The sequence below is a fragment of the Panthera tigris genome, chromosome C1 (genome assembly GCF_018350195.1).
Source record: "Panthera tigris isolate Pti1 chromosome C1, P.tigris_Pti1_mat1.1, whole genome shotgun sequence".
NCBI lineage: Eukaryota > Metazoa > Chordata > Mammalia > Carnivora > Felidae > Panthera > Panthera tigris.
Window position 1 is genome coordinate 145,973,045 of NC_056667.1, and position 22,158 is coordinate 145,995,202.

The 22,158-nt window shown below is 37.9% G+C and overlaps 1 protein-coding gene across 6 annotated transcripts in view; it reads right to left on the minus strand.

Annotated features, from left to right (window-relative positions):
• ACVR1C (activin A receptor type 1C) overlaps nucleotides 1-22,158 on the minus strand; it is a 74,304-nt gene that overhangs the window by 35,131 nt on the left and 17,015 nt on the right. For 5 of the 6 annotated variants that reach the window (XM_042994473.1, XM_042994475.1, XM_042994476.1 and 2 more), the window contains exon 2: nucleotides 5,552-5,782. In XM_042994473.1, the coding sequence (XP_042850407.1) occupies nucleotides 5,552-5,782 (231 nt within the window). Of the gene's footprint in view, nucleotides 1-5,551; nucleotides 5,783-6,590; nucleotides 6,637-22,158 lie in introns of those variants that run through there. The other variant, XM_042994474.1, reaches the window with a different exon arrangement.

Below are 22,158 nucleotides of genomic sequence, written 5' to 3' on the forward strand. Positions count from 1 at the left end.
ATGCAGGTTGGGGGAAATTGTATAAAATGTATTTCTTTCTGTGTGTCTCAGTGGAAACATGTATAAAAGCCACTAGTCTGGGTGCCTGGGTGGCTCAGTCCATTAAGCATCTGACTCTTGATCTCGGCTCAAGTCATGACCTCAAGGTTCCCGAGTTCTAGCCCTACACTGGGCTCTGCCCTGTCAGTGCAGAGACTGATTGGGATTCTCTCTCCCTCTCTCCCTGCCCCTCCCCCTCTCGCCTGAATTCTCTCTCTCTCTCTCTCTCTCTCAAAAATAAAATAAATAAACTTGGGGCACCTGGATGGCTCAGTCAGTTAAGCATCCAACTTCAGCTCAGGTCATGATCTCACAGTTTGTGGGTTCCAGCCCCGCGTCTGGCTCTGTGCTGACTGCTTGCTCAGAGCCTGGAGCCTGCTTCGGATTCTGTGTCTCCCTCTCTCCCTGTCCCTCCACCACACATGCCTTGTCTCTCTCTGTCTCAAAAATAAATAAACATTAAAAAAATAAATAAAAATAAAATAAATAAACTTTTTTAAAAAAAGGCCACTAGTCTAAGGTTTTAGGAATTAGAGCCAAACACTTTAAAAGGATTTTTAGGAGGGAAAGAGCGAGCGCCTATAGTTCTCCAATTGCTGAGTTACAATCGCACAAGCAGAAGGAGAAAGGGAGAGAGAAAAAAGTCGAGGTCTGTGTTCAAGGCAGGAATTTTATCACAAAGAAACAAAGCAAGAGGCCAATTGTTACAGGACTTAAGCACAGAAGAGCATCAACTGAAATATCACAAACCTTGGTTACTACACCTACATCAAGTCACTACCCAGAAACAGCCCCATAGTCTGGAGTGCTGGGCGAAAGAACCAAAGAGCCAAGGATCCGCTCGACTTTCAGAGGAACCAAAAAGGGAAGTCCAGATTTTCCTGTATCTCTTCTGGTCACCTCCATACGTTTTCTTCCCCATTTTGCCCGTTAATGTGATGTAGAGCACTAACACCGTAGAAATGTCACACTGCTTATTTTTCAGAGTGCTTTTATACATTTCATGTATACGTAACCAGATTTGAAATGGGCAAATCCCTACTAGCCAGAGCAGGGGATATCATCACGCTCACTGATGACACGAGAACAGTGGCGTTGTTGGCACGGCCTGTGTTCAGTGCTCAGCCTGGAAGTCCCTTTCCAAACAGCTGCTGCTCCAAATACAGCTAATAACCGTTTGGTGCTGCCTCACAGACAGCACGACCCAACCCAAGATGCCTGCATATACAATCCTATTCAATGTAATGCCAATTTACCATACAATGTCGCTAAAAGAAAAAAGTTCTTAGTTTAAGAAATTTGAATTGAGTAAATGTCACAGAGCATTTTTGGTAGACATATTAATTACTGGCGAGACAACACGTATCTTCCCTGTTATAAGTAATATTTGGAAATCAATGAATGTAATCCATCACATCAATAGACAAAAGAAGAAAAATCTTGCTATAATCTCAAGACATTCAAGAAAATACTTGAAAAAAATTAATATTCATTTAGGATTAAAAAGACCTCCCCCAAACCAGGAATTAAAGCAAATTTCATCAGTTCATAACAGGAATCTCAAAAACCTACAGTTAAAATCACACTTAATGGTAAAAGAGAGAGTGGTAATGAGTAATACTCAATACTCATTACTCATACTTAATGGTAAAAGAGCATTCACTCCTAGGACCAAGAAAAAGGCAAGGATCTTCACTCTTAGCACTCCTATTCGTCAACGTATTAGCGGTCCTAGCCAGTGCAAAAAAGCAAGAAAAAGAAATAAAATGCAAACAGATCAGAATGGAAGATGCAAAATTGTCTGTATTCACAGATAAGATGATTGCATATGTAGAAAATGCCAAATAATTTTTTAAAGAGCTACTAGCACTAAAATAATGTGCTTTGGCAAGCTTGTCGGAAATAAGGTCAATATGCAAAATTAATTTCATTTTCGTATACTAACAATTAACACCGAGATATTAGAAATAGCATCCAAAAACATGTGCTACTTAGCGATAAATTCAAGAAAATACACATGAGACCTGTTTCTTGACAAGCACAAGACACTGCTAAGAGTAACTGAAGAAAAACTCAATAAATGAGGAAACATGCTATGTTCATGGATCAAAAGATTTAATATTGTTAACATGACTGTTTTCTTCAAATAATCTATATATTCAACTCAATCTAATAAAAATCTCAGCATGTGTTTTTGTAAGAATTGTCATATCAATTCTAAAATGGAATTGCAAATGCAAAGGATTCAGAAGATCCAAGTCAATTTTAAAAAAGAACAAATTTGGAGCGGTCACACGACTTGATTTTAATACTTATTACAAAGCTACACTAATAAAGGAAGTTTAATAGCGATATAAATAGAGACATCCATAACCCTCGAACAGAATAAAGAGGCCCGAAATATAACCCACATATATATGGTCATTTTATGTTCAAAGTGCCAAAGTAATTGAAAGGATAGATTTTTCAACAAATGATGCTGGAAAAATTTCATGTCTATATAAAAAAATAAATTTCACCTAAACCTCACAGAGTAAGAAAAATTAAGTTTAAACTGATGCAGGCCTAAATTATGCTGAAATGTTAAAATTTCTGGAAGAAATTATGTTTCTGGAAGAAACATAAAAGAAAATATTTATGAACTTTGCATAAAGACTTCTTCAATTAGGACGTGAAACATATGAAACATAAAAATAAAAATACATAATCCATCAATTTGTAATCTACTCTGCAAAAGACACATTCAAGAAAACAAAATGGCAATCCACAGAATGGGAAAAAAAGTCAGAATACACATATCTGATAAACGACTGGTTTCCATATATATAATGAAGCTTTACTTTCAACCATAAGAAGGTAACCCAATGTTTTTAATGTGCGAAAGATTCGACATTTATAAAGGCAGATATGCAACTGTCCAATATGCACATCAAAATAATTGAACACCATTACCCATCAGGGAAATGCAAATTAAAACCTCAATGAAATACTACTACACAATCACTTGAATAGCTAAAATTAAAAAAAAAAAAAACTGATTGTAACACATGATTGTAAAAGTATGGACCAAACGGAACTATCATCATACATTTCTGCTGGGGATGTAAAAGTGTACAATTTCAAAACTACTTGGGAGATAATATTTGTAAAATGAATAGATACTCATCATATGATCCTATAATTCTGCTCTTAGATATTTTCTCACAAGAAAAAAAAACATACCCCAAAACTTGTACATTAACGTTCACAGCACCTTTATCAACAATCCCCACATAGAAACCACCTGAACACTCATCAGGAGGCGAACAGGTAAAACAGCCATAGGAGATCCATAGAATGGGATATCACCCCGCAGTAAAAAAGGAACAAGCTACTAATACATCCAACAACATGAATACATCTCAAAAACATTCTGAGTGAAAGAAGCCAAATGCAAAATAATATCTTCCATAAGGACTCCTTTTTTTGCGAAACTCTGGGAAAAAACAAATCTAGTCTACACTGACAGAAAAGAGATCAGTCGTCTAGCCCTAGTCAAAATGAGGATTGACTGAGAACATTTTGAGGTGATGGAAATGTGATAGTGGTTACATGGGGTATGTGTGTGTCAAAACTCATCAAACCATACAATCAAATTGTGTGCATTTCATTATATCCCAACTGTACCTCAATAACATTGATTTTTGAAACAGACTGGTTCCTACCTGGACTTGAGGGTGGAACATAAGCTTCTCGGTAGTTAGGCAGAGTTTATAGTTGGGCTGGAAAAGACCTACATTCTAGCTGCACTAAGTGTCTTTAATTTGCCCAACTGCATATGAACCAGGTTATCCTCGAAGACCGTTTGTTGCTGTCAAAATACTGTCTTGTGCCCATTCTGACTGGCAGAACCTGGTCTTGTGGGTAATTCAATATTGGGAAGACACATCAAAGATGCCATGGCCACAGGCTAATGCGGAGACCTACCTCCCCCTCCTTAATCTTTTGGATCTTGGTCATGGGAAGACAGCATAACGTAGAGGGAGCCTTCACTTCACTTCAGCGTGTCTTGGGCCCACAGATAACCATGGGAGAAAGTCTAAGGGAAGAAAAGTACCCAGCAGAGATGCCAGATCACCACCAAATAAAGGATGTCTATGGAATCTGAGACAGAGAGAATAAATGTGGTCTAAAAAATCAAGACTGCAAGTAGCCTTGGGGATGAAATATGCCAAGTATGGCTTCTTCTGCAGTATATAGGATAAAGCTCTAGAACAGTGTTTCCCAAAGAGTGGGACAAATACCAGTGGTGGTACATGTCCCTCAGAAATGATTCTAAGGGTTCTTGAACCGACTTGGAGTGGTCAGCAAACACGATTTAAATGACATTGAATCACACGATATTTTCTCTCTAGTTCTCTCAGTGTTTCTGTATTATCAAAAAGCCTCATTTGGGGCCAGTATGTCTATAACATCATATTCTTCTCTCTTTTAAACAAAAAGAAATACAAAATGCCTAACTGAAATACAGTAGCTATTTTTTGTTTATGTACATAGTTATCTTTTGCTTACACTAAGTAAACTGGTTTCTCATTTGTGGTAGTGATGCCAAGTTTCCGCATCAAATAAATGTCCTTCAGTAAAAAAGGGGGACAGTGAATTTATACAAAAAAAGAACGGGTTAAAAATACTACAGTAGAATATCGATATAGTGATACAGGAACACCTGAGGCTGCATAACAGTACCTTAACATGTTGCTTTGTAAGGAAGACTATATATCTGCGTGTAGATATAAACACATCAGTAAGCACTGAATTTTTACCAAATTGATAAATATGAAAGAAAATCCACTACAGAACATTTTCATGTCATAAATTGGCTTGTGGTTTTAATGACTTGCCCCTTAATATCCCCCAAAGTTGCAGATTCCACATTGCTGATAAAAGACGAGTTTCAGATTTTCTGTGTCTTGTAAATTAGGAGAAAAGACCACGAAATTGGGGAAAAGGCAGGAATATATGTGCACAATAATGAAGAGTTACATTCCATTCTACCTCCATCTTCTTGCTTATGAGTGCTTGCTCTCGCGTGCAGGCAGGCAGGCAGGCAAAGAAGATACGCAGAAGGTGCCCATGAAAAAAGATTTTGTCTCCATAGAAGTCAGCAATCTACTATTTTTAGTTTTGCTCTCTTTTCTCTTTTTTTCTTGGTATACATTTTAATTTCTTTCCTTTACAAGAATCCATACAAACGGACATATTACTTTAGGTCCATTAATCACTTCTAAAAATACAACTCACATGGACAAACATCACAATTGTTATGCTGTTGTCAATGTTTTGACACTCTTGTGCAATTAAAAAAAAAAATCAACCTCAGCTGTGCTCTAGAGAATATTACCAGTCAAATAAGGAGGGAACTGTAAAACAGATTTTCTTATTTAAAGAAACATCCAACAGTTTCATTTCTACCAGGCTTCTAATTTCCCAATAGTAAAATTACATTTGGGATGAACAAAGATAAATGCCTTACCTTTTGGAAGGTGCAGTGTTATGTTGTTGCAAAAATCTGTGAAGCAGCATTCAGTTTTGGTCACGTTGTTGGAACTATGACAGAAGACTTGAGCGTTCAACTCTGGGAGAGAGACACAGGACTTGATCACCTGTTCTTTCCCATTGGTTAGCATAACCGAGGCCCAGCATGCTCCTTCAGTTTGGCAGGTAAAGTTTGAAGAGTCACACAAAAGACATACACACTTCAATCCTGGAAGTGTAAGGCAGAAAGCTTGAAGATGCAGAAAACATCATGCAAATTTATTTCATAATACCTGAGTACAAGAGTTCAATCTTAATGAAAATTGAGGTAGGGTTTAAATGAACAGCATTGGGCAAACACATGTTCCCACTGTTAGTACCTCTCAGTCATGTGTTTTATTAAATAGGAGACCCAATCATCTTTTATTATTACTTGTATTTTTGTGAATTTATTCAGTTGCGACTATATTTTAAAATCATTTTCCTGTCCACAGTCTAAATCCCACCTTCTTAAACCCAACTGGCTTATTCCTAAGTCAATAGCTCCTGTGAAATGCTAGGATGCAGTAACACAGAAACCCAGGGGGACTGTCCAGCATCTCTTGTAAAGTGTGGTCAGAGAGCTGTGTAACCAAACATCCACTGTGCTCTGTTCATTTACCCTTTCTCCTTTAAACATTCAAGTACATGTGCAAAACACAAACCTAACCATAGAAATCTACCACTCTTGGGGCACCTGGGTGGCTCAGTCAGTTGAGCATCCGACTTCAGCTCAGGTCATGATCTCATCAGTCCCAACTTCAAGCCCCACGTCAGGCTCTGTGCTGACAGCTCACAGCCTGGAGCCTGCTTTGGATTCTGTGTCTCCCTCTCTCTCTGTCCCTCCCATGCTCATGCTCTGTCTCTCTCTGTCTCTCAATAATAAATAAACGTTAAAAAAAATTAAAAAAAAGAAATCTACCACTCTAAAAATAATAGTGTGATCCTTTACATTTATATTCGATGATATTTTAATATTATTGCTATTGCCACAGTACCTTTAAGGCACTGATGAGCCATTACACTTCCCCTCTTGGCTAAGAAATACATGTCAAAAGAAGAGTCATTTGAACACAGACCATGACTTCAGGCACTTCTCTTTAATGAACACACCTATTCCAGAAAACATAACACATCAACAGTAGAATTGAACATATCTACACAAATAAAATTTCAAAACTGAGACTCTGCTAAATTAATCTGTTCACTGCACAAGTTTCCTCACTCTTCCCCACTTACTACACACACACACATACACGCACATCCACCTCTCACATACACATTTACTCCCATGTTCAAAGTGGTGCCATATTTTTCTGTCGTGATGTAAAGTATCTCTCACCATGAAGTTCAGTGGTTGTGACAATTTATTCAAATTTTATTTAATTACACTGTTTTTAAATAGTACAATACTAAATAAGGCTTTTGTATTATTACTCTAATGAGCTTTTTGTTAAATTATAACTGTTCCCCACAATTATCTGAATGTACCAAATTTTATAATAAAATCATTTTTACTGAAATTAAAGACCTTAAATTGCTAATTGCTGAAATTGGAGCTAATTTCCTAACTGCACAGCATTTGATACATAAATGACAATTTTTATCCTCAACTTCAAACACCAATATAAAAACAAATATGGATAATATTCCTTCATAACTGGGTGTGTAAGAAAGAACAAATTACATACTGAAAAGCAAAAATGATCCCTTCTTTGGTAATCTTTCTTGATTGGCAAGATACCCTCTCTATAAACATTTTTATTACTATGGGCTAAAAGAAATACAGTCATAATACAATTTTGTTACCAACGTTGCACCAAGCACATAGTTCACTCCTCCATTTATTCTAGGGGTGACTAATATAAATAAATACACAATTGACCCTTGAACAACATGGGTTTGAACTGCACGGGTGCATTTATACATGGATTTCTTTTCAATAAATGCAGTACAGTACTGGGGCGCCTGGGTGGCTCAGTCAGTTGAATATCCAATTCTTGATGTTGGCTCAGGTCGTAATCTCATGGTTCATGAGTTTGAGCCCCTCATTAAGCTCTGCACTGACAGTGAGGAGCCTGGTTGGGATTCTCTCTCTCCTTCTCTCTCTGTCCCTCCCCCATTCATGCTTGCTCTCTCTCTCAAAATATATAAACTAAATTTAAAAAAATTATTTTTAAAATGCAGTACAGTACTATAAGTGTAGTTTCTCTTCCTAATGATTTTTTTTTAAATTTTTAAATGTTTATTCATTTATTTTAAGAGAGAATCATGTGGATGAGAATGGGGGAAGGGCAGAGAGAAGAGAGTGAATCCTGAGCAAGCTCCACTCCATCAGCCTGGAGCCCGATGTAGGGCTTGAACTCACGAACCACGAGATCATGACCTGAGCCGAAATCAAGGGTAAGATACTTAACCGACTGAGCCACCTGGGCATCCTCACCTAATGACTTTCTTAACATTTTATTTTCTATAGTTTCTTTACTGTAAGAATATGGTATATAATATATATCATAAAGAAAATATGTGTTAATTGTTAATGCTATTGGTAAGGCTTCCAGTCAACAGTAGGCTATTAGTAGTTAAGTTTTTGGAGACTCAAAAGTTAAGGAGATTTTGAACTGTGTGAGGCGTTGGTGCCCCTAACATCCACGTTGTTCAGTGGTCAACTATACTCATTTGTTGATATTTATGTGCTACAGTCGAACCTTATAATCCACACTGATTAGGATTCAGTAGAGCTAGATATATAAAATCCAGGTGATTTGAAAAATATTTTAAGTCACTTTCCTTACATAGAAGACAGTTCATATAATGACTATCCATCCACCTAGGTGTCTTCTGACGGTGGAATCTCTCTAGTACCTCTACGACTGATCTGCCACAGGCCTTCAAATCCCAGTTATACTAGCTTTGAATTTTGGTCATCCATTTCCTTATATGAAAGAGGAGGAGAAGAAGAATATACCTCCTCATACTGTTGTTGTGAAGAATAAATTGATGTAGGTAAAGCTCTTAGAACAATGCCTGGCACACAGGAAGCATTATGGAACCATGCTTTCTCCTACTAGAAGAGGTAAAGCTAGTTGTATTATGTAACAATTGAAATACATTCATAATCCATAAAGGAATGGCTGAATGAACTAGGGTGTACAGACCGTTTAAAAGGCATCACAAAGAAATGCATCCCTTTCTACTCTGTGGAGTGAGTTGAATGCTCTCCTTCTCTTAACGTCCCAGGCTAGCACCTAGACAGCCACATAGCAGGATGATGGTGTCTGGCCATGGTCCAGACACAGAACTCAGGAAAAGAAGGTCTCAGTCCTACCTCGGTCACTAACTTGCTCATTGACTTTAGAGAAGACATTTAACCTTCAGGGCCTCAGTGTCTTCTTCTGAATATGGAAAATGAACCCGGGTCAGGGCCATGGATCCCAAAACCTTGAAATATCATAGAGTGCCACCATTTTATGACTCTAAGATTTTGTACTTGATGGAAATTTAGAATTATAAAATATAGAAAACGCTGATGTTGAAGAAACTTAATCCACTGTGGTCATTCTTCACCCTCATATTTTAAGGGGCTGAAGTTGGGAAGAAGAACTCTCCTGACACCCAGTCTCAAACCAGTTGTTACTAGAGTCCTCATCAAAGTCTCCATGAACTTTCTATTTCCAAGAGAAGCCTAGCCTGGAAATCCAGGCAAGTAACTATGGAATATGGGTCCACCGGGTGAAGACAACCATAAAGCACTCAACAACTAAACATACATTAGTTTCACGTGTGTTTATCATTACGTATAATTCCCAGTGACAGTGTGGGAGTTAGTTGTCACCATCTCCATTTTATAGAGAATGAAATGAGGCTCAAAAAGATCAAGTGACTGAATTAATGTAGCAGTTATTAGACTACTCAAGCGATGTTGTTTCTGCCCTACCAAAGCTGACACATTTTTTAAAAAGACAGGTACACAAACCATTTTGCTACCTCGCTGGTTTCTAGCAATTGAATAAAACACAATTCTAATACAGCAGAAAGAAATTAATAATTAACACTTGACCATTGAGGTGTTGATCTGTACTGTCCTAATTACCTTTTGAAATACAGTTGATATTTTTAAAACAAATTCTACCCATTTATTTTCTGAGGAGACAAGCAGTTAAATAAAAGTCAGTCATCATGTGCTTTGTATCTACAGAAATAACCTTACCTTTCAGGTTGTCTAAGTTTTGTATTAAGCACAAACATTGAAGTACCTAACCTGCTACTTTTTCTTAGAAATACTACTAGCTCCTTATAAAAATGATTAGATACTAGCTCTTATCGAGGAAGAATGTGGATACTCCCTGGATGTTTAATAAGCTATAAAAATTTCCTTCAGTTTTAATTAAAAGGTACCAATTAGAAGATTAATTCCAACCTAGGTGATAGAGTTACAACATAGTAAATGCCACCTTACTTTAAGTGGTGCATGATGGAAAACATTGACAAAACAGAATTTGCTGATAATGGCTTCAAACATCTGTTAAATATTCTCATTTATTCCAGGTCAACTGGCAGTACTATAGCACTGATGGAACACAAACAGCAAACTAAAAGAAACCTAAGACGTATATCTAACATGCAACATATTCAGTCTTGCATTTTTCATTTCCCACCAAACCACTCTATGGTCACATTTGGTATATAATTAAATTATATTTATATCAACCACCCTCAACATAGAACCCTTGTGCTGCCAATTGAAACATAAGCTGCCCTTAGTGATTAGACTTATGCTTTCATATTTTGTTTTTTAAAAGACTGATGTTAATTGAGTCAATTATACTAGAATATTCCATGACAGGATAAATCTGGCTGTTAGCAGACAGCAGTCCAGCCTTATGTTTCTTTATTTTATACTTTCCCATTATAATGTACTTGAGTCATATGGAAAGGGATAGCAAATGAAGTTGAAGAAGGAGGTAATTACCCGTAATAAGGAGGTCCATTAGAGTTTTCCCCACAAGAAAGATTGCACTTTTCTTGTGTCTCCTCCCACCCCTTTAATAAGCCCCCTTTCCCCCTTTTTGCCAATTAGTCTGTAAAAGCCAAGACATCTGTTACTCACAAGACATCTGTTACCCACATGAAACCCTAGGATGTGCACATTCCTAATCAACCAGAAAATAAATTTTCATCCATCTTTACATGTGATGGCAAACACACCCTGATGTCCAGAAGTGTAAAAACCATCAGACTGTAGAAAAAACCCAAATTTATCAATTTGTATCTATGTGCTATTCTTGTTAAAAGGCCAAGTATTTGTTTGGGAAATATTAGCTATTTTAAAGGGGATACTGTTTTCAAAAAGTCGGTTGCCTATATTTTGGGTCTATATGCTAAAATATCTATTGACCGATGCCTTACACAAATTTCTGACACATACCCTTTCCTCTTTTCCAGACATTAGTTGATTCAATTTCCCTAATTTTGAGCAAGCTATTGAACACAATTTTTTTTTTTAATTCATAAAACTGTCTCAAATTTGACCGGTCGAATATGTAATCTTTTCATCATTTGCAGGCTTCTGAGTTAACAAAGGAACAAGTCAAGCTAGTCCATATGCTGAATCTGAAAAGAACACCAGGAAGACTAGTACTAGTGAACGTGAAGGGAAGCCAGACAGGGTCAAAGGAAATCAGGCAAAGACCTATCTTCCCTTCTACTCCTTCTCAACATTGATTTTCTTCTCATTTGGTCATTTCAAATAATTTATCTTTCTTCACGGTAAGGAAAAATATAATAGAGAAAGAAAGCCGCCTTCATAAAATATGGGAAATCTGAATACAAACTTTTTGACCATATGAGTTTTCAATAGAGATTCAACTTGCAGAAATTCTACTTGCCAGGCTGTATTGAAGGACAGTCAGAACCCCTAACATATGAGAATATACCCGGCACAAAGGAAACTGTTCCTTTGCACAAAGTGGCAATTATGTCCCCTGTTCAGGAAGGCCTCATCCTTATAGCTGAGAAGGAATGGAACAACTCTAACAGGAGGGATTCTATCCAGGAGAATGGTTTTCACTCTCGGCTGCGGGGCTGTAATCAGGAAGAGCCCAACACATTTTGAATTAGAGAGGTAGCCATTTTGAATGTCCGCAGTCCACAAGCAACACTAAATAAACCTCAGGTTTCAGCTCGACCACAAACCACCAAACACAACTTCTCCCCATCTTAGATTCCTCACCTGAGAGATAATAAGGTCAGGAAGCAGATTAGGAGATTTCTAAAGATCCCACCCACTTTACAGTGCTTTTCTGCTCTAGGCCCGGGTCGCCATTCTCAATATAAGTAACTACAGCGTTATCTTAGCTAAAAAGAGAGAGCACCCAAAGGATAGGCTTAAACCCCCAAATTCACACACAGGTTGTTCAGTGGATAGGAGGATCCTACTAGTTCATAAACTGACAAAATGTCTCCAGTCGGTATTAAAGATGATTTATCCTGTCCTATCTCATACGATGATCCAATGCCTTAACCAACATAGGCATAAGATTTTTCAGAAGTGAAGAGAAAGTTCACAGCCGGTCTGAATTGGGCTAGACACCCAGAGTCTTATCTAATCCCTCAATTAGATAGACACAGGATCACAGAAATGGCATGCGAGACCGAAGGCTATTCAGTAACACCAAACTATGGCAATCTGACGCTACTAAATGGAAATGAAAACATTTTCCAATAACGTTTAAATGGCTGATAAAAAGAGCAACGTTTAAAGTTGGTCAGGATTATATTACTTATTTACCTACCGCCTCAAAATTGTGACCATATACAGAAAAGATATGCACTATGGCATAATGTCAAATGCTTTTAGGGAACTTAAAAATTTTTTAAAAGAGAAAAATGATCAGGTTAACCTTTTTGCTTCTCAGCATAGTATTAAATGTGAAGCTCACTTTTCAAAGAAGGGCTTTTCCAAAACTACCATTAAGAACATTAGCCCGAAGCTCCTACAGCAGGGGGACACACACACACACACACGTGTGTGTGTGTGTGTGTGTGTGTGTGTGTGTGTGTGTGTATGGCAACCATAAAGGGGCACAACCTAATCTAAAAGGGGGATGACAAAATTATTTGTGTGGATTTTCTTAAAATGTCCCCCATGAGAGCATGAAAATGCAGAATTCTGTGCCGGGGAGAGGATAGCCTTTTCCTTCTTGCCTTGGGAAGTCAAGGCAGTAGTTTGCAGCAGGCTGACAGGGGCAGAGTTGCATGAGGACTGCTTTTGGCAATAGTGTGACATCTCTTAGAGTAAATCCTTGTTTCCTTAGGGAGGGCACATTTCCTGCAGTCCTCTGGCCAGCTTTAGATTTCGTAGCCATGTACGTAAGAAAAGGACCTCATTTGGGGTCTCCCGTATCAGAGCATCATGTCAAAGAAGAAGAGTGTTTTGATCGCAAGACACGTATCCTCTGCCACCCTCCCATGGAATTCTCACTTAATTTGAGAAGTCAGATGCTTAGGCTGGCAGCTCAAATGTTGCCTCATCAAACTGTCCTCTTAATCTGGGTTTTTGTTGTTGTTGTTGTCTTGTAGTTAAGAAAATAGGTATGCTCAATGGATTGCAATTATATTTAGAATAAAACAAAATCCACAGTCATGACTGTGACCTTATAGGTTAGTGGGTCTGGGTTGTTCCCACTTCTTGAACCTCCTTTCTTTTAACTCAGCCCTTCAGACATACGGGTCTCCTTTTCATAGTTCTAGAAAATAAGTTCTTCCCCACTTCATGGTTTTTGCGCTCACGGTTCCCTTTGCTGTAGTATTCTTCCTCTCCTTCTAATTCTTCAGTGTCAGCTCAAATGTCACCACCTCAGGGAAATCTTCACAGTCTCCTCTTTGACAAGTGATCTGCTCCCCATCCTTTCTGGTATATACTGAAATCTGTAGTTAGCCTATTCGTTGTATCAGCCTTACAAGAAAGAACACTCTGTGAAGGCAAGGATCTTTCCTGCCTCATCTACCATCACATCCCCAACACCTACAATAGGGTATACAGATGATAAGAAACAAGAAACATGCATTAAATTAGTAAGTATGAAAAACTACACAGATTAATGCTAAATGGCCAAACATATAAAAAGATTCACAACCATGTAACTATTCTCATTGTGGTATGTTATCTTCCAGTCTTTTTTCTTTTTTTAATGTTTTATTTACTTTTGAGAGAGATAGAGAGACAGACTGCCAGTGGGGGAGGGGCAGAGAGAGAGGGAGACACAGAATCCGAAGCAGGCTCCAGGTTCTGAGCTGTCAGCACAGAGTCTGACATGGGGCTCGAACCCACAAACCATGAGATCATGACCTGAGCCGAATCGGACGCTTAACCAACTGCTCCACCCAGGTGCCCCTGTTCCATATAGGTTTCCATAGTTGAATTCTACCTATAAACACAATTTTAAGTGCTGCTCTTTTAGTCTATTAGCATTATATCATGAACTTTTTATAATATCTTGTTTATAGTCACTTAACAGCATTCATAGACCTACCATTAGTGTAACTGGATGACATCCAGCATTTTCTTGCTTTTAGACATTTCAGTTGTTTCCCATTTTTGCAATTAAATAACACCTTACTGAATATGTTTGTGGATTAATCTTTAACCAAATTTATTTTCTTAGGCTAGAGTCCCAGAAGTGGAATTTCAACATCAGACCTTCTCAATAGACACTGACAAATAGCTTTCCAGAAAAATTTTATCAATTAAGATTTCCATGGCCTTAAATGAAAGTACCCATTTCACATACACTTGTCAGCATTAGATATTCTCACTAAAACCTTAATAAAATGATAGATGGAGGTTGCAACTTATTTTAGTTTGCATTTCCCCACTAATGGGGTTGAACTTTTTTTTTTTTTTTCAAATATTTCCTCTGAAGTTCCTCTTGGGTGAATTTTTTGTCCATGTCATTTAACTCTCTGTTAAATCTGAAATTTCTTCCCAATTTGAAAGAGCTCTTTATAAAGATAGAAACCCTTTGCCATAGGTATTACATGTAACTTTTCCCACTTTCATATTTATTTGCTTCTTCCTAATGTAACATCTTCATTGTTTTTGAAAAAAAAAAAAAGATACTTGCACCTTGTCAAAAAGGAGTCAAGCAATATACATAATATAAAGAAGTAAAATAAAATAAATCACCCCTAATCCCATATTTACAAAATGACTAGTGTTATCATCCTCTCCAAATATCTTTCTATGGAGCTTTACTTATAGAGATCAAAAAAACTAATGCAACAGATGGAAATCATATCAACCAATCTTTTACTCAGCACTTTCTTCCTTTGCCCTCAAGCTCAGGAAATACTCCATCATTATGTGTGTGTGTGTGTGTGTGTGTGTGTGTGTGTGTGTGTGTGTTTTATTCACTTAACCTCTATATGTATGCAGTTTGTGATTTATGTAATTTGCTTATGGTATTAGATAATAAATAGATATAATAAATAAATCTCTTTGACAGGTGATAAGGGGATTACTTTATGGTAAATTTCTAGATGTTAATTTTTAAATTATTATTTAAAGAATATCGTATTAACCATGGTTCTTCGGAGAAACAGAACAAGTAGGATGTATATGTATATTTACATGTATGTATACATAGCATTGTAAAATATATACATGGGGGGAGAGACAGACACAGAGAGAGAGAGACACTTATTCCAAAATTTGCCGGGTAGACTGCAGGGAAGAGCTGATATTGCAGATCAAGTCTGAAGACCTTTTGGAGGCAGAATTGCCTCTTCTTCTGGGGACTTCAGTTTGTTTTCTCTTAACGCCTCCAACGAATTTGGTGAGTCCCACCCAATTATGGAGAGCAATCTGCTTTATGGAAAGTCTAGTGCTTTATTTTATTTTATTTTATTTTATTTTATTTTATTTATTCTTCCAAGATTTTGTTTAAATTCAAGTTAGTTAACATATAGTGTAGTACTGGTTTCAGGAGTAGATTTTAATGATTCCTCACTTACATATAATACCCAATGCTCATCACACCAAGTGCCCTCCTTAATGCCCATCACCCATTTAGCCCATCTCCCCCCAACCTCTCCAGCAACCCTCCCTTTGTTCTCTATAGTTAAGAGGCTCTTGTGGCTTGCCTCCCTCTCTGTTCTTAACTTATTTCATTTTTCCTTCTCTTCCCTTATGCTTATCTGCTTTGTTTCTTTTTTTAAAAATTTTTTAATGTTCATTTTTGAGAGAGGCAGAGAGAGAGAGGGAGACAGAATTTGAAGTAGGCTCCAGGCTCTAAGTCTGACACAGGGCTCGACCTCATAGACTGTGAGATCATGACCTGAGCTGAAGTCGGATGCTAACAAACTGAGCCACCCAGGTGCCCCCTGTTTTGTTTCTTAAACTCCACATATGAGTGAAATGATATGGTATTTGTCTTTCTCTGACTTATTTCGTTTAGCGTAATACACTCTAGTTCCATCCACATCATTGCAAATGGCAAGATTTCATTGGTTACAATGGCTGAATAATGAAAATATTACATACATAATGGAATATATATCACAACTTCTTTACACATTCATCAGTCAATTGACATTTGGGCTCTTTCCATAATTTGGCTACTGTTGATAGCGCTGTTATAAACACTGGGGTGCATGTACCCCTTCAAATCTGCATTTTTGTATCCTTTGGATAAATACCTATTAGTGCAATTACTGGGTTGGAGGGTAGTTCTATTTTTAATTTTTTTGAGGAACCTCCACACTATTCTCCAGAGTGGCTGCACCAGTTTGCATTCCCACCAATAGTACAAGAGGGCTTCCCTTTCTCCACATCCTCACCAAAATCTGTTGTTTCCTGAGTTATTAATTGTAGCCATTTTGACATGTGTGAGGTGGTATCTCATTGTGGTTTTGATTTGTATTTCCCTGATGATGAGTGATGTTGAACACATTTTTCATGTTGTCTGTTAACCATCTATATGTCTTTTTTGGAGAAATGTCTTTCCATGTCTTCTGCCCATTTCTTCACTGGATTATTTATTTTTTGGATGTTGAGTTTGATAAGTTCCTTATAGATTTTGAATACTACCCCTTTATCCAATATGTCATTTGCAAATATCTTCTCCCATTCCATAAGTAGCCTTTTAGTTTGTTGATTGTTCCCTTCAGAATATAAAAAGAGACAAAGAGTTTCTAAGACCAGCAAAAACTAAAGGACTTCACGAACACAACCATCTCTGCAAGAAATATTAAAGGGGACCCTTTGAGTGGGAGAGACCAAAAGCAACAAAGACTAGAAAGGAACAAAGGCAATCTCCGGGAATAGCAACTTTATAGGTAATACAATGGCACCAAATTTGTATCTATCAGTAATTACTCACAATGTAAATGTATCAACCAAAAGACATAGGGTATCAGAATGGATTTAAAAAAACAGGACCCATTGATATGTTGCTTACAAGAGACTCATTTTAGGGGCGCCTGGGGGGCTCAGTAGGTTAAGTGTCTAACTTTGACTCAGGTAATGATCTCGTAGTTCATGAGTTTGAGCCCCGCATCGGGCTGTGTGCTGATAGCCCACAGCCTAGAGCCTGCTTAAGATTCTGTGTCTCCCTCTCTCCCTGCCCCTTCCCCACTTGCATTCTGTATCTCTCTCTCAAAAATAAATAATAAATAAACATTTAAAAAATGTTTACAAGAGACTCATTTTAGACCCAAAGATACCTCCAGATTGAAAGTGAGGGGTGAGGGGGTGGAGAACCATTTATCATGCTAATGGACCTCAAAAGAAATCTGGAGTAGCTTTGTTAATATCAGACAAACTAGACTGTAAACCAAGGACTGTAATAAGAGATGAAGAAGGACACAATATTATAATAAAAGGGTCCATCCAACCAGAAGATCTAACAATTATATTTATGTCCCCAACTGGAGAGCAAATATATAAACTTACTGATAACAAACTTAAAGAATCTAATTTACAATAATACAATAATAGTACAATAACAGCAAGGGACTTTAACACCCCACTTACAACAATAGACAGATCATCTATGCAGAAGATCAACAGGGAAACAATAGCTTTCAATGACACAATGGACCAGATGGACTTAACAGATACATTCAGAGCATTTTATCCTAAAGCAAAAGAATACATTCTTTTCAAGTTCACATGAGACATTCTCCAGAACAGATCACATATTGGGTCACAAATCAGGCTTCAACCACTACAAAAAGATTGAGATCATACCATGCATATTTTCAGACCACAACGCTATGAAATGAAGTCAACCACAAGAAAAAATTTGGAAAGACCACAAATACATGGAGGTTAAAGAACATCCTACTAAAGAATGAATGGGTGGGGCCCCTGGGTGGCTCAGTTGGCTAAGCGTCTGACTTCGACTCAGGTCATGATCTCTCAGTTCGTGAGTTCGAGCCCCACATCAGGCTCTGAGCCAATGGCTCAGAGCCTGGAGCCTACTTCGGATTCTGTGTCTCCCTCTCTTTCTGTATCGCCCCTCCCCTCTCAAAAATAAATAAACATTTTTTAAAAAAAAATTTAAAAAGAATGAATAGGTTAAATACATGGAAGCAAATGAAAAGATGACAATCGAAAACCTTTGGTATGCAGCAAAGGTGATCATAAGAGGGAAGTAATAGCAGTACAGGCCTTCCTCAGAAGGCAATAAAAGACTTAAATACACAACCTAACTTTACACCTAACGGAGCTGGAAACAGAAGAACAAATAGAGCCTAAAACCAGCAGAATAAGGAAAATAATAAAGAATAGAGCAGATATAAGTGATATAGAAATAAAAAAACAAAAAACAGTAGAACAGTTCAACAAAACAAGGAAAATCTACTGCTTTAAATGTTAATCTTATTGAAAAAATGCCTGATAACAGCATCCACACTGGTGTTTGCCTATACATGCAGATACTATGGCGCAGCCAAGTTGACATATAAAATTTACTTTCCCAAGTATTTATTATATGTCAAATTCCATGGTAAGAGCTAAGAAGGTAGGAAGGAAGAAAAGAGAAAAGACCATTCCCTAAATGAATTGTAGAGTTAAAGGACATCATGATAGTGTGGTAAAAGAGTCACTGATGTGTGCACAATGTGTTGGGGGACAGAGGTTGAGCAATGCTTAATCTAACCTGGGGTGGGAGTGGGTAGGAGCAGGCAGGTAAGATTTCCTTAAGTTGAGTCTTAAGGAGCACAATTGTTCTTCACCATCCCCAGCCCTCTCTCCTCCTTCATAGTCCCACCCTACCTTCTCAGCTCATCAAAGACCCTCTAGTCAGCCCCCACCAGCCTGGGGATACCACGGCAGTCCTCACCCAGCAGACAGTGAAGTAATAATGTCTCCTGTTGTGGGGCTGATATGTACAGACTTTAACCTGCCCCCATTTTGCTAATGTGTTCTTGTCACACCCACCCTCCACGCAGAACTCCATTCCCAGTCCCAACAAGCATTTTGGCACTGCTTCAGAGGTCTCCTGGCCTCAGCTTCTGGTTGGAAAAGTTCAGCCTTCACTGGAGTTGCAGGATGCGGCTTAGAGCCCTTACCCAGGGCAAGGTCCTGGGGCTTCTGCCTGCTCTTCACCTGACTGGTTTGCCAGCCCCTGCTGGGGTCACGGGGACCCTCAGGCTTTGAGCCAGGCAGTGGCATGAGTGCATTCCAGACTTGTCAGCTCCTGGCTGGTCATGCCCATGGGTGCTTTTCCGATGCACCTGGGTACCACCTAGGTGTAGCAGGGAGAGGACACAGTTTGCTTTTTACAGAATGACCTCAACACTGCAGTAGCATTTCTCAAGCATTTTTAAAGCCCATATCTACTTAAACAAAGAAATCTCACACCTCTAGTCTTCTGTCAAGATTTCAAAATGAAATGTATAGCCTATCTAAAAACAAATCCACGTAGTGGTGACTTCACTGTGTTTTCATCAGAAAATCTGCCCTCTGCTCTTTAACCCCTTTGAATATCACCACTCTCAGTAGAGAAGAATGGCTTTGAAAGGCACTGCTTGCTAGATCAGGATTTATTGATGTTATTTAGAAAGTGATATCTTTCTAAATTATAAGAAGAAAAACGAAAAACTGGTAACTAAACCCTAAATACTTATTACAATTTAGGCTCTATTGGCCATATAACTGCTGATAGTCACATAAAATCATACTTGATAGTGGTTACCAGATTTGGAGATTTCACCAACTAGTTAAATTCCAAAAATAATTTGGGACTCAACCAGGGTTGCACTAAATTTTTGTTTTCCCTAAGGAAGAACATGGGACCAGAGGGAAGCAATCTCTATTACCATCATTTCAAAACAGAAAGGTTATTATAATACCAACCAAGTGTGGAAGAACATAAAGACATTAAGGACTGACTTTGCCAAGATCAAGGATATCTTTTTAAATTTTCAAGTGTTGAAAAACATAATTACTTTTATAATGTCATATTCCTTTTGTCTTTATTAGATACAAACTGTTAATCTGGGGGTTGACCACATATCAGAAAGTGGAGCTTGAGTGGCCAACCTGTTTGTGTACTTTGTTTTGTTCACAATCCATGGTCACAATCTACACAGGAATGCTCTCTAAAATGGAAAAGGCAATATTCCACGGGGCTATTTGTACTCAGTATGGATATTCTGGAAAACTGAAATAATAAAAGCTGAATAATAGTAGCCACCTACCCCAAGCTACAAAAAAAAACTAATAGTCCCAGATCAGTTGTCTGGCTAACAAGGGACTTCCTTGTGTAGTGAACAGGCTACCAGGCCTTTCAGGCTCAACTCAATGAGCTCCCTCTATGCAATGCCTCCATCAGTACTGGGGCACAGATCTTAACGCTGTGTGTGATCAACCTGCACATTTAGGTCTATTTTACACGACCTGGAGGATGATATAGAATTTTTGGATCATTACAGGCCTGTGTTCCATATATTGTTTGTCAAATCTGTGATTTACTTGATGATAAACTCTTGGTCAGGAATACATCATATAATTTTAATACTGTTCTCATGGGAAACTATGGCCAATTATTACCAACTCCTGAAAGATGTAATTTCCAGCAACATCTTGTAGTGATAAGCAAAGACTGCTACTCTGTTGCATACAGAAATGAGCCTGCATAAAGAGAACAGTGCAGGAGTTCTAATCAAGTCTGGTGTATTTAAGGTCCATGTTAGGAGACCTGAGGTTCTAATCCTAGTTCTGTTAATGTGGCCTTTGAGGCTTCTGTGTCCTGATGATTTCCAAACGTTCTGAAGTTATATGACCCAAAGAAGTGAATGCCTCAATGGCCGCCATGAAGTATCAGAAAGAGCAATACAAATGTTTTATACCCAAAGAAAAAAGAAGTTGTCCTAGAATCATAGTTCACAGAGAAAACTGTTCAGGAGAATACTCTATCAGTCTAATAAGGATTGAAATGAATAATCTGAGCGCATACTTTGGAGATCCATTAAGTCACAGAAATCTAGTTTTGTGTTTTCAATCTCCAGGAGGTAGAAAAGACAAAAGATAGAAACCAAACGGGAAAGGACCACAAAGAATTCAGCGATGAAAGGAAAACGGGAGCCTACGACATGGTCAATCTATTCGGGATGAAAACATAAGGTTTTGTTTTTTTTTTCAATATATGAAGTTTATTGTCAAATTGGTTTCCATACAACACCCAGTGCTCATCCCAAAAGGTGCCCTCCTCAATGCCCATCACCCACCCTCCCCTCCTTCCCACCCCCATCAACCCTCAGTTTGTTCTCAGTTTTTAAGAGTCTCTTATGTTTTGGCTCCCTCCTTGTCTAATCTTTTTTTTTTTTTTTCCTTCCCCTCCCCCATGGGTTTCTGTTAAGTTTCTCAGGATCCACATAAGAGTGAAAACATATAGTATCTGTCTTTCTCTGTATGGCTTATTTCACTTAGCATAACACTCTCCAGTTCCATCCAGAAAACATAAGTTTTTAAAGCTAAGGAAGCTCTCACCTGCTTAAGGGATACAATTAAAAATACCCAGTAAAGAAACAAGTAATCAATAATTAAGAGTCAAACTACAGGGCTAGAAGAAGATGCAGATAGAAAAAAAAAGACAAAATTATCTCAAGTTTCAAAATAAAGTAGCAAAGAATTAAAGTCCTTGAGTTCTCAGGGGTTCACTTGTCAGAAATTTTCATCATGATCCACATTCATTTATATGATCAGATATGGTAAGGAATAGATAATTCTTAATCTAGAAATAAAAGGAAACTATCCAAAGTAAGATGAGCTAACTAAAAATAGATTGGCAAGTGAAGAGTTGAAAGGGGAAGAGAAGGGCAAGTGATATAGAAGGAAAGTTTTTCTTAGAGGCTGATCCCAACTGGGCCTCTTTCTGACACTGACCCCAGGACTCAAAGGTTTGGCTCGTAGACTATACAGCATGCATAGTATGCATGCATGAAAAGGACAGCATCAACTGGCCCTCTATTCATAGAAGGTAGCTGGGAGTAATTGCTGAGGAATGGGAAGTGAAATTTTTAAATCCATAATTTAAAAAAATATTGATAATTTTCATA